Source organism: Postia placenta (assembly GCF_002117355.1).
Source record: "Postia placenta MAD-698-R-SB12 unplaced genomic scaffold POSPLAscaffold_2, whole genome shotgun sequence".
Taxonomy (NCBI): Eukaryota; Fungi; Basidiomycota; class Agaricomycetes; order Polyporales; family Adustoporiaceae; genus Rhodonia; species Rhodonia placenta.
In genome coordinates, this window is record NW_020169833.1 from 2611245 (window position 1) to 2624068 (window position 12824).

At 53.4% G+C, this 12824-nt stretch overlaps 5 protein-coding genes across 5 annotated transcripts; 3 read left to right on the plus strand and 2 right to left on the minus strand.

The window, feature by feature from the left end:
• Positions 1 to 544: 544 nt before the first annotated feature.
• Positions 545 to 2400, minus strand: POSPLADRAFT_1177953 (hypothetical protein). The gene is made up of 9 exons (XM_024488555.1): positions 2369 to 2400; positions 2067 to 2307; positions 1942 to 2012; positions 1864 to 1892; positions 1654 to 1792; positions 1148 to 1601; positions 1056 to 1092; positions 881 to 1003; positions 545 to 826 (listed from the first exon to the last, which is right to left on the minus strand). The coding sequence occupies exons 1-9, from the start codon at positions 2389 to 2391 to the stop codon at positions 801 to 803; spliced, it is 1143 nt and encodes a 380-aa protein (XP_024343269.1). The 5' UTR covers positions 2392 to 2400; the 3' UTR covers positions 545 to 800.
• A 120-nt stretch (positions 2401 to 2520) lies between these two features.
• On the plus strand, positions 2521 to 3353 carry POSPLADRAFT_1043904 (hypothetical protein; the record flags this gene model as incomplete). The annotated part of the gene is made up of 7 exons (XM_024478408.1): positions 2521 to 2523; positions 2584 to 2664; positions 2717 to 2754; positions 2807 to 3008; positions 3057 to 3142; positions 3198 to 3288; positions 3342 to 3353. The coding sequence occupies 7 exons, from the start codon at positions 2521 to 2523 to the stop codon at positions 3351 to 3353; spliced, it is 513 nt and encodes a 170-aa protein (XP_024343270.1).
• Positions 3354 to 5644: 2291 nt separating this feature from the next.
• POSPLADRAFT_1133446 (hypothetical protein) lies at positions 5645 to 7317 on the plus strand (the record flags this gene model as incomplete). Its single annotated transcript, XM_024484347.1, has 7 exons — positions 5645 to 5775; positions 5831 to 6395; positions 6447 to 6689; positions 6819 to 6861; positions 6929 to 6948; positions 7004 to 7080; positions 7194 to 7317. The coding sequence occupies 7 exons, from the start codon at positions 5645 to 5647 to the stop codon at positions 7315 to 7317; spliced, it is 1203 nt and encodes a 400-aa protein (XP_024343271.1).
• A 637-nt stretch (positions 7318 to 7954) lies between these two features.
• On the minus strand, positions 7955 to 9293 carry POSPLADRAFT_1053119 (hypothetical protein; the record flags this gene model as incomplete). The annotated part of the gene is made up of 6 exons (XM_024480347.1): positions 7955 to 8013; positions 8073 to 8289; positions 8363 to 8450; positions 8515 to 8891; positions 8965 to 9211; positions 9265 to 9293. 6 exons carry the CDS (start codon positions 9291 to 9293, stop codon positions 7955 to 7957), a joined length of 1017 nt encoding a protein of 338 aa, XP_024343272.1.
• A 1224-nt stretch (positions 9294 to 10517) lies between these two features.
• POSPLADRAFT_1043906 (hypothetical protein) lies at positions 10518 to 11818 on the plus strand (the record flags this gene model as incomplete). Its single annotated transcript, XM_024478409.1, has 6 exons — positions 10518 to 10640; positions 10840 to 10945; positions 11005 to 11158; positions 11245 to 11248; positions 11348 to 11548; positions 11648 to 11818. 6 exons carry the CDS (start codon positions 10518 to 10520, stop codon positions 11816 to 11818), a joined length of 759 nt encoding a protein of 252 aa, XP_024343273.1.
• Positions 11819 to 12824: the final 1006 nt, after the last annotated feature.

The following is a 12824-nucleotide window of genomic DNA, read 5'->3' on the forward strand; positions in this document are numbered from 1 at the left end:
TGTCAAGTTCCCTCGAGGTTTTCTACAATAACTTATCATGTACGCCTGAATCCTGGCACGTTGTCATCCTTTAACTAGGTACGTTCAAAATTGCCGCTTAAATCTCGCTGGAAAACAAGCGGCATTTAAGCGTCCAAAAGCAGCGAGCAGAATCTGAGCTCCCCTCCTCGAACAGCGACAAATAAGCGACTGCTTGGCGCAAGCGCTCACAGATTCTGGCTTACAGCCATGTCACGCTTACATGATTCGCCAACCTGATAGGCTGGTCAGCCCTTCGCGAACCGAAAACGTGATCAAATGACGGCTGCATCACGCTTAGTCATCTGTGACACTTTCAGCGACCTTTCAGCGACCTTCAGCCACATTTGGGCGCTCAAAAGCAGCGAAAAGTCGCTTGTTTTCCAGCGAGATTTAAGCGGCAATTTTGAATGTACCTACTACTATATACGCCACTTACCGGCGTGTTTGATTGCTGCAACCGGGACACTGCAACAAGCCCAGGGCTGGGGGCGCGACCTCAAGCTAGAGGCTGGGAGGGTTCCTTAAATTGGAGCCATATCATCGGATAGCGCCAAGTTGCATTGGACGATCATCGCATGGCATCGAGAAATCAATTCCTACGCCAGATTACATACTAAGAATGTTCGGCCAAACCAAAGGGCAAATGACAACCCACGTCCATGGATGCGAACTAACTGGGCCATACAGTAATTTTACACCTGAGCCTCAGGTGAAGAGCACAAGCATCATAGCTAACCATAGCAGCACAGCATGACGACATGAACAACGCCGAAGAGCACTCAGTTGATCTTGAGTAGTTTGACCTCTGTAGATGCACATGAGACCACTGTTCCTGCACTCTGTACGAGATTGCACTTACCGAAAATAAGTGTGGAGTTGGCAGGGATGGAGTCTAGCTTCTTCTTGCCATAACCCATGTTCGGAGGCACGGTAAGCAAGCGCTCGCCACCGATTTGCATGCCCGTAATGCCAACGTCCCATCCTGTTCGTCGAAGGTCAGATCTCAACCGAAGCAGGGATAGGATCGGACATACCCTTTATGACCTCCCCACTACCGAGACGGAACTTAAACTGGATGGCAATACGTGTTATCAGACAGGCGTGAACATAGACTGGCTCAACTCACAGGTGCCCCGCCGGTATTCTTGTCGAACACCTTGCCATTTTGCAGCTTGCCAAGATATCTCATCGAAACCATATCACCCTTCTTGGCTTTCGGTCCAGAGCCGATTTTGTGATCCTTGATCTTCACGCCGCCTTCCAGCTGCTTCTCCTCACCAGCTGTTTGTTCTGTTTTCTCTGCCTTCTCTGCCTTCTCTGCCTTCTTGTCCTTTTTCTCCTTCTTTTCCTTCTTCTCGCCCTCCTTCGCCTCGGCATTTGCCTTCACGGCAGTCGACTCCGCGCCCGTCTCCACAGCCTTTCCATCTGCGGCCTTCAGCTTCTTGAGCTTCTTTTTCTGCGACTTGGACAGCTTGTCCTCCGCAGCGTCGGTCTCCATTGCATCAGACTCGCGCGGGCGCTTCTTGCTCGCCTCCTGCTTGGGGGCCTCTTCCGCATCGGAGTTGACTTCTTCGAAACGGCTAGTGGATGGTATGTTTGTAAGATATCCATAGGAGTAGGGAACGAACGCACCCCTCATCCTCGCTAGGGATCTCCATCTCGTCGGGGTCATACTCGACATCGGAGCTCACCTCGCGAAGGTCATAGGCTTCTTCGTCAGAATCATCCTCGTCTTCATCGTTGTAAGGGACTTGGTCCGGAGGCATCTGGTCTGAGAGACGTAACCAGTCTCGTAAGCTGAGAAGTTCTGACATAACGCGTTCCACAACATGTCCTACTCACCAATGTAGTTTCCAGTGAGGTGGACAGTGCTGCAGAGTATTAGTCTTAGATACTGTGGCGCAAAGTAGCATTACTTACTTTTTGCCAACAATCTCGATGAGGTACTCTTCATCCTGATCCAGCACGATGTCTACCGTGGCCTGCTCAATCTATAGAAGGGGACATGTTACGATAGGCAGTAGGTTGAGGGCGTGTATACATGCCTTGCCAGGCGTGAGTGAGCACAGGACAGTGACGCTCAGATCCTTCGAGGGGTCAGACTCGTCATCGTCCTCGTCCTCGTCCTCATCGTCGCTGTCTCGCGCTATGGGCGGGCGGTAGATCAACTTGACAGTTGTGCGGCCAGACTCGTCTGTGAGCTCCTCGCCCAATGCGATGTTTGTGATCCTAAGGTCACTCTGCGGGATAATTTGCGAGGTCTCGGCGGAATTTGCCTGAGCACTCCTGTAATTTGGGATTCAGCATCCGCTGAAATTGTGATACGCGTCAAGCACGCGATGCATACCAGAGGGCGACTGCGATGGCCATTTTTGAATCTGAAGTACGGTGAAGACAACAAGCTTGAAGAAAAAGCGAGCGCTCGACGCGTCCAAATTTGAGGCACGGGACCAAGCTCCGCTTGAATCGATCTCTTCTGGAGTCTCCATTCAATTCACCATGGTATGTCCATGAAACGAAATGGTATTCGACGCGACATACTCATGAGGAGCCCCATTGCAGTCCAACACCTTGCGACCGTATCTGGCCGCAGTGCGGTCAACGCTAACCGCAGCTTTGACATTGGAGGACTTCGCATCGCAGGTACTCTCGACGGTGTATGATCGAGTGACTGTCCAGCTCACCGCAACGCCAGGTCGTAGAACGACACAACAAGCCTGAGGTTGAAGTCAGGTAAGTGACACCACTGCCAGTCCGTCTATGGCTGGAACGTATGTGCGTGTAGGGAATCGAAGGAGGTCCTACTGAATTCATTGACAATCTCCCGCAATGAGAATGAACGCGTCCTCGTCGAGCCCTCCATCAACTCCATTCGGCTAAGCATCAAGATAAAGCAGGCCGACGAGATTGAACGGATACTGTGTCACAAGTTCACCCGGTTCATGATGCAGAGGGCGGAGAGCTTCTTGGTGCTGCGCAGGAAGCCAGTGAAGGCGCGTGTGCATGAATGCCACGAGTATCGGTGATTGACTAAGGTGCAGGGATATGACATTTCATTCCTCATCACCAACAACCACACCGACACAATGCTCAAGCACAAGATTGTTGACTTCATTATCCAGTTGCGTCTCGTCATACTTCTGTGAACGACCGTCTCCTAATTGCTCACTTGCCAGATTCATGGAGGAGGTCGACAAGGAAATCAGCGAGATGAAGCTCAGCTTGAATGCACGCGCTCGTGTCGTCGCCGAATCATACTTGGGAGCTGTGCGTAGTGCAGTCCTTCAGGCAGCATCTAGATTCTTACATCATATTCTCAGTTCAATTCATGAGACGCCTCTTGGTCGGCGCAGGTTTGTCGACCACTCCGGGCGAACAGGCAATGCGAATGCACAGCGCTGTGCTGTCTAACGAACTTTCCAAACATGTTGATGTATACATAGCACAGGAATCCAGGATCGTGTATGACCCAATTATTCGATCGCCTTCGAGCCAGGCCAGCAAGGTAATATGACCGCTTTGCGACGTTCAAAGTCTAGCGATGCGCACACAATTTAACATGTGGGTGCCATCGTGGAGGCGCCTCTCTGCTCTGCCGCTTGCCAACCCCACGGAAACAATATCCGCCAGCGTGTACTATCCTCCCCACGTACTCATGGTAGGATGCCGCCAACTGCACATGTTCGAGACGTGTCGAAAACGCATTGAAAACTATGCGTGATTGCTTGCCAGAATCAGCACATTATCATTTGTATATCTCCAACTTCTGCATGTGTCTTCAATACAGTCGAACAGGCCTGAACAGTCATGACTCCACTTGCGATTCTCGTTGCCTACAACTCGGGGTGAGTTACTTCGACATAGTGCGGTCAGACCTCGGCACCATCCCTTTCCCTCCTCACGCATTCATGTTCGCTACTTTCCGTGCAGTTTGGTCATTGATCCCATACTGTGGCTCTCGGCGGAATTGCCTGCTGTGGGCCCAGCTCGACGATGCAATGAGAGGGTGCGAGATATACCCTTGAGTATTGCGGCGTCAGCTCTGCTTGAATTTCAATTCCTGTTCTCTAGCGTATCGTCACTAACAGACATGCGCTTCCTCCGCCCTCAGGCCCGACGGCGGAGAACACTCACAAAGAGTACAACACAAGTTACAGCATTTGGTTGACCGACGCTCAATACATGTATGTACGCCTTCCGTAACATGCTACGATTCTCAGTCACTTCGCCTGCTTGGCTCATCTTCGTCCGTAAACACAATATATAACATCATGTACATGGCATTTACCATCTGTGCCGGTAACCTGCAAATACTGCATGTGAACATTTATGGCAAGATGTTGTTCACGAATGGCTCGTGTGTCCTAACTATCCAAGATCTCTGAGAGAGTCAGGTCTTCAAATTCGTATGCTTAGACGCCCTTTGATCTTCAATTGTTCAAAGCGTATATGTAGACGTCCATGACGACTTTCGGAAGACGGCACTTGCAAATGACCCCCGTAATGCACTCGGCGGTGAGATTTTAGTATACATATTCAACGCATGTTTTCATTGTCGTCTCATAATTTCCATCACCTTGTCAATGTGTGATAACGGTGGGTGGTGTCTCCGACCGGACCCGTGTGGACGAGTAGTTGTGGTGGGTTTCAACTGAAGGCAAGCTGGTAGCTCCCCCCATCCGGCGCTGCGTAACAGATACTAGTCAGTCTGTATCCCTGGTCGTTTCGTTATTACCTGACCGTTGCATACAGGAGAATCTGGATCTTTGGCTGCCCATCGCTGCTGCCACCCTGTATGTTAACTTCCGCGGAACCTCCACAAGCATCCTAGCATGAGGCCACTGTCCCTTTCGTGACCGAGCGCATTGGCTCATTGGCACACAGTGCATAGTCTCTTCTTTTCTCTCCTTTCCCTGGATCGAGAGTTCTATGTATCTCATATGGCTGTTTTAAGATTGTCATTACAGGACGCTGACTTCGCAAACACATTTGATGTCTTTCTCTGAAATGCCGTGAGCTATATTTCTCTGTTTGTATTTGTTGTCGGTGCTTTTCACTTACACATGCTGTGATACAGCTGTTTTGCTCTGATAGTACTTCTGCCTGCGTCGGCGCATCTGGCGGACGTATATATGACATAGACAGGTCATCTCTGGTGATGCACAAAGACGAACGTACGGTATTCTAGTCACTTCGGAAGCGGAGAACGGATCAGTACGTGCTGGATATGACCAAGAATGCAATCCTGACGCATTCAAGGATTACCAGCCATGTACGAGGTGATTGCTCAAAACGCGGTATGTCTCTTCACCAGTAATCTCGATCACGATCCGTCGATCTGAGCTCTGTTTTCCCTTGCCTCATAACTTGCTCGTTTAACAGCGTGTGGCTACGAGCTTTGAGATCAGGCTAGGTTGCCGTCAAACATAATGCCCACTCACGAAAACACGCGTGGAGAGGGCCACGGCACACCCACCCGACAGAGGTTGCTCGATGCGTCGTTGTCGATCATTGACACTTGCTTGACGGTCAGTGACGTCGGAGCTCAATCTCCATGTTCAACTTGTATAAAAGGCCCCCCATCCCCCGTTTCCTCCTCTCAGCAACTTGACCTCGAACCATCATGATCCTTATCACGCTCTTCATCTCTTACCTGGTCTTCACGACCAACATCTTCATCGCATACGACCACGCCGCTCGTACGTTCGGGTACCCCAGCCTTGGTGGTCCTCTCAAGTACCTGCAGCTGTCGGGGTGAGTGCCATATTGTACTTGTTGATGTCAACACTGAGGTTGAGCCTGCCATTAGCATCACCATCCGTCAACCTCGATGGCTGCCTGTGGTCTGTGTCGACACGAAGACACCTTCGGCGGCGCAGTGGGAGGTGTACGAGGAGTTCACGCTGGACTGGAAGGTGCCTGGAGCGCCGACTCAGTTCTCGAACTTCTCCATCTCTTACGTGCTGCCATCATTGGTGGGCTTGGACGAGCTCACCTGCCCAGTGGCGGAGGACGAGGAGCCGTTCGCTCAGGAAGCAGACGGCCGCGACGACTACCACGGCGGGGACAAGTGGTGCTATGCCCTCCCCGAGTCGTCGTTCCTCGACCATCTCATCTGGTACCACACCCAGTCGGCGCAGTCAATGTGCGCGCTGACAGAGGCACCCGAGGAGGAGTCGGTCACGACGCCCTCCATCGACACCATCAACATTGTGGACGTGTTCGACTGGGACATGCCGTCGTCGTCGATCAACGGAACCTCACCGACCCTACTGGACTCGCCATCAATCGATCATGTCGACAGGCTGGTCGGCTGGTCAATATTAGCTATGGTGCTCCTCTTCACTGTCAAGCACTCCAAGACGGCGACACGGGTAAGTACTGCACATGATACACGATGACCTTGGTTAACACCTCATGTACAGGACACCGGTCCCACCATCAAGTGCGAGAAGAAGGACGAGCCAGAGTTCGTACCTGAAGCTCCTGAAGCTATGTATGTTGTTCTCGGCTCAGAGATGTGCGATGCTTATGTATTTGGACCAACCAGAGACGTCCCTGCGCCCAGCAATGTGTTCACGGGGCCGGTCTCGGTGAACGGCTGGAGCCGCGACAAGAAGAAGAGGAAACGGAAGGGAAAGAAGAACAAGAATTCTATCGTGTTCCAGGTAAGCTTAAGCGCTGCCCAGTGTCGTTCACATTCAAGTCCAGTGCTGATGTGTCGTCTCAGCGTTGATTCAATCATAGCGATCGAGGGTTAATCAAACATCACACCCTTGCTTGACGTCACCACTCAGAGCGGCAATCCGAGAGACGATTTGAGCGACCGACGAAGACGAGGTAAGGATGGCATGGCGTGCAACCCTAGTGGTAGCCCCTCATCCCCCCTGGAATCCCGACGTTGCAGCGTGCAGCCCACGTCTTTTGGTGAGTAATGTTCGTCCTCTGGTATAGTCTTCGCGTTGACTGTGCCCACCTGAAGTTATTTCGGCTCGACGACGTGAAGCGTATGTGGGACTGGATCCCTTCGCGCTTCTGCCTGTCTAACCGGATACCAAGGTATGTTTATAGTTGTCTGTGCTTGACAAGTAGGCTCACGAACGTGCATCAATCGCCAGACACCTCTAGACGTGGAACATATGCACTGTCTCTCGTGACCGCGTCCTTTCAAGCTTACGGGCGACACCCCCCGATATCAACAATCGATTCTATGTCCATGCACAATCATCAAAGTTGGCGCTGCCTCTCGACTATCAGCAGAATCGTGTTTGCCTTTTTCATTCGTCCGATACCTGACCTCCTATTCAAATACATCTCCTCTCGTATCTGCGCCCCTTCCATCCATTTCAACCCCCAATCCTCCTCTATCTCCTCAAGTCCCGTTCAACTGTCTTCCCCTCCCTCTATATACCCGTCTTACTACTACCCAAAACTCCGCTCACGTTTGGTCCCTCCCAATCATTTCACTATATTCTCTTTATCGATTAGTTCACTCTCTGTGCAGCATCAACCGGTTTTGTTCGTGTGTGTATCTTCACCTATGGACTTCTTTCCTTGTTAGGATGTCTTGTATCAGTATTGTATATATGGTTCGAACGATGCTTGGAGTCTTCGATGCGATTGATGTTATCTCCCTGCTTCCCTCGCATGCCTATGCTACCCATCGCTAATGTGCCGTCGGTAACGACTGACATGAGCTCTTCTCCTAGTCTATATCTCCCATTCTGTAGCATCTTGTCGTCATGTCACACTTCATACAAATAAATATGTACTCTTTGTAGCAGGTACTGGGACGATAACGGACAGTAGACGCGCTACTGCCTTTTGTACTACATACAGCAGCTGGATTCCAATGATGCACAACACTTCAGTACCCTTACATGATCTTTTTCCCGCCTTTGGTCCATTTTCACTGCTACATGCTCCTGCACCTTCACTCTGAGAGCCAGTCCAGGAATTGAGGCGTGAAGTACGTCAAGATGAGCGTGCAGCCTAGGCAACAGCACCGGTCAGTGCCGCGTCAAAACACTATCCAACCCACCGGGACTCACCTGCGCGGACCATGCTCTCGACGGTCTCGAACGCCATCACACGAAGATCGTACACGCCCGCGCGCGCACCGGCGACGACCATGGCGTACTCACCGCTGACCTGGTAGCACGCGAGCGGGTGGTCGGGCGCGAGCTGCGCGGCGTCCTGGATGACGTCGAGGTAGGGCAGCGCAGGCTTGACCATGATGATGTCGGCGCCCTCGGCGACGTCGCGTTGCTGCACGGATCGAACAGGGAGGCAGCTGTGCGTGAGGGATCCTTGTATGCGGGCTATGGAGCGAAGGACGTACGATCGCGCGCCGGGCGAGGCCCTTGGCCTGCGGGGGGAGCTGGTAGCATTTGCGGTTTCCGAACGCAGGGGCGCTGCCCGCAGCATCTCTACACGCCGTCAGCGTCCGTCACACTCTGCCGCATACATCCTAAGCAATGACCGCGCGCGCACCTGAAAGGACCGTACAGGGCACTCGCGAACTTGGCGGCGTAGCTCATGAGCGTGCAGCGGTTGGCAAACCCGGCGTCGATGAACGCGCGCTTGATGGCGCGGATGCGGCCGTCCATCATGTCGCTGGGGGCGACGCAGTGCGCGCCCGCACGCGCGTAGGCGAGGGCGACCTCGGCGATGCGCGCGGCGGAGGGGCCCTGGTCGAGCGTGCCGGGCGTGTCGGCATCCGCGGCGAAGAGCCCGCAGTGACCGTGGGAGGTGTACTCGCAGAGACAGACGTCGCAGGCGATGTAGAGCTCCGGGAAGAGCGCGCGGAGTTTGCGCACGGCAAGGATGACGGGGCCGGTGGGGTCGTCTGCGGGCGTGCCGCGCTCGTCCTGGAGTGCAACGGTGCGATAGGATGGGTGTATGCGGTCAGAAGCGGGATCGAGGGGGGCGGGGAAGACGTACCTTGACACAGTTGAGGGGAACGCCGAAGAGGATCACGCTAGTGAGGCCCTTCTTGACGAGGGGCCCGAGGAATTCGTCGAGGCGGTTGACGCCCCAGCGACTCTGGCCCGGGAGGGAGGGGATGTCGACGCTGGCGTCGGGGTCGTCGGTGATGAAGATGGGATACATGAGCATGGACTTTGTGAGATGGCGACGGGCCTGCCATGAGCGGGAGAGCGGGTGCTGGTAGCCTCCCTGGAGGATGGAGCTGCGGGAAGAGCGCGGCTCAGGAATGCACAGTATGAGCGTGAATGCACTGACGAGATCTCCATGGTGTTGTCTGCGGCCATTCTGCTTTTGTTTGAGGAGTGGTGTGCAAGGACGACTATCACTCGATCGCGTCGGGTGATCGGTCGGACAAATCCGCTTCCCGGCCATCAAAGTCCTGCATTGGGTCTTCGTCTCAGTCCTCGACAACGCAGTCCCATTCTTCTCAATTGATTCTACCTGTTGACTTCCTTTCGTGTTAATGAATCGCATGTCCGTAACGGTCCACCCATTCCAGGAATATGATGCTATATTGGCAAGCCAGGGCATATATAGCTGGAAACGCGTTCATTGTTGTCTCATCGTGGACTAGCTCCCATAACGCGATTCGGAACCAGGTGCGCCCCTCGCATTGCGCACATAACCCGTATTTGATCTGCCCGTACAGCCTTCATATCATCAGATGCTCTGATAAAACCAAGTGGCCAACTGGCAACGCGCAGATACACGAATCACGAATCGATCGAAGCAGATCCCAATGACCACGCACTTATGTCACAACCTTCTGTAGAACTCAACACTGACCTGGTTCGTGAGTAGCCTCTGTCGCCAATGGTTCGAGTTATGAGAGGAGATAATGAGGGTTTGTGCGAGAGAGGGAAGATGCATTCCTCGAACGCCGACGTCGGCTTATAATAGTACACGGAAGCCCTTGCAGGAGTGTCATCGTACCCTCTCTGCTGACGCACACAACAACAAGTGATCGAAACCAAGACCGAAACAGAAGAACATTTTCTACATTAGGATGGAAGCCCCGTTCCGGGCACAGGCAAGCAAGACTCGACGTCTCCGGGTCGAGTCCACGGCTGTCAAAGTCTCGGCCTCTCGAAGGTGTATGTACCCGACGCGTCATATTTACGCTCGCGACCTGCCGCCCTCAGGTGCGTGACGATGCCGGCACCGTCGATCAGCGTGCGACAGCCGCTTTCTCTCCCCATCGACGCCGTCATTGCAAGCCTTAGAGTTGCCAAAACAGAGATATGTGCGTAATTTTATGTCGTTCGTTGAGAGGAAGAATGAAAGCGAATGGAAGATCGAAGAGAAAAGAAAAGAAAACAAACGAGACCGAATCCGTTGACGTTATCCTTCCAGCTTCAGCGCACTTTCCTCCACCACACCGTCATGACATGACACTTTTTGTGATCCCTCGGACCAGCTTGCGACGGCAAAACACGTCTTGCACCTGTGTAAACCGTATAGTCTTTCCAGGGTAACCCCCGCGCTTCTGTTGAATTTTCTATTGCAAAATGTACTCGATGCAGCTGCACAACATGACCATCTTGGACTACTGGTTCATGTTCCACTACCTGCACTCACAAGATGGTCCCGCAGCGTCCTCGTGGTACATCAACTACTGCGGCCCTAACACAGTTCGTCTCGTTCCTCTATAAAAGCGGGCGACGCGGTATGTTCTGTCCTGTTCTTGTGTCTCGGCCCAATCAACCTGGCATACATCTGTCTAGTCGGATTGACGGTGCTATTGCTGTGGTTGCTGCCATGTTCACAATCATGTTCTTCCAACGCCACCAGCAAGGCGTAGTCGAAATCTAACCATTCGACTCCACCGAGAGTGTCCCACATTCGGCCGCGACGCACTACGCGGTGAGTGACAGCTACGGCTACCACCCGGTAGCTCTGCACGCCGACCCACTCATAGATGTCCTCCGGGATCCATGTGAGTCGTGTCGTCCCTTACCACATCCTGAATGTCCCCCTCATCGCTGTATCGTATAGGTCATAAATCGTACCCAAGCTCTAGTACATTGTTGGGCCGTCCGGCATCGAGCTCGACGATGTCAGACGCGAAGCAGCGCGTGGCGCCGCCGCTAACGCCTGCTGTCGCCGATCTCCGCATCCATCTTGGATTCACTCGTCCTGGAGGCAGGCGGTGCGCATGACCCGGATGCGGGCCGCCTCCTCCCCGTGCGCCCCCCTCCCCCGATTATATTGCTGCGTGAAACTACGACGAGTAAGCCCCGTATCGAGAGTCAAGGCACGCGGCGTGAAGCGTAAACCTGGTCCCTTTTTACTCGTTTCTCGACCTTTTGCACTTTGCGCCTTCCCATCAAATATTCAGAATTCTATTCCCGTTGGGCATTGGTGGTCGGACGACAGCATTTCTGTAACTTGTGCTATCGGGAGATGTCTTGGCGTGCTGTTCCAAGATCCTGGATACACCAGGTTAAATTATATTGATCCACTGTATGATACACAGCGAGCCACCCACAAGAGTCCACCCGAACCAAGCCGTGGATGTCCGATGTCCTCGAGCTCCGTTGTAATATCGCAATATGTGTGTTAGCGCCACGACGGCCAATCTCAGGTAGATTTACCGGTGCCGAGCGTAGATACCAACTGATGCAGGACATGTGGACAGCTCCACAGAGACAACATCCACAGAATTGTACCCGGCCCGGGCGGAAATGGCCCTGGTGATTGGTCACTTCTGCTACTGCGAACCAATGATCATCGAGCAGGGTCTCTGTTGACACCTCGATCAAATCGATCGCAGGTGGAGCCCGGCATTGAAGAGATCGGGCCTCCCTAATTTTGTGCCAGTCCTGCGCCCACCGTCGGTGCCGAGACGATGGTGAAGGGCGAACGATCAACGACGACGCCACTTTCACGACAATGATTTCTGAACGCGGTGAGTACAAGCATAAAATCGCAAGCTACCCGCATGCAGTGTGCACCGAAACAATCCAGGTACATGACTGCAGAAACGCTGGTGAGATTATTATCCGACTCTATCTGGGGGCGACAGACGCGTAAGATCCACGTACTCCATCTGCTGTTGCCCGCGACGTATAGGGTCAAAACGGCTTGTCCCTGCGTCGAACCTCGGCTCCACTCCCATATGAGCACACAACGGGCACACATGCACTCACACCGGTCGTTCCTGTCTGACCTCGAGCGGCTGCGTCGTCCGACGGCCTGGTTTCATTGCCTTTGATGGCGTAGCAATGGCTCGGGCCAAGGTTGACGCTCATCGATGTCCGGCACTCAGAAAGCGTTCAGACCCGCTCGTCCCGACGCGCACCCGAGATCCCGACGCCGGACATCGGGATAGCCGCCCAAGCTCGACTGTCGTCGGGCAGCGCAGGAAGCTCACGCAGGGACCGGGTGCTTCGTGCTCGGGTGAGCTGCAGGATCGCAGGCGTCAGAGCCAGCAAGGGCGGTCAAAATCGCCGCCTAAATATGTCGCTAGAAAACCAGTAACTTTCTGCTGCTTTGAAGCGCCCATATGTGGCTGAAGGTCGCTTAGGACAATAGATCACGTTCTCGCGAAGGGCTGACCAGCCAGTCATGGTGGCGAAGTGTGCAAAGCGTGACATGCTGTAAGCCAGAATCTGCGAGCGCTCGCGACGAGCAGTCGCTTACGCTGTTCGAGGATGAGATCCTGGTTTCACGCCTTTTTCTTTTTTTCCTCAGTCGGAGCGCGGGTGCACTGCACCAGACTCCTGGTCGTCTGCATCCGTCAATGGCGGGACCCGCAGTCTCCCATTTGAATTCCGTTCTCCAGGGAAAGTTCCTTGCCTGCGGATCATACCTCA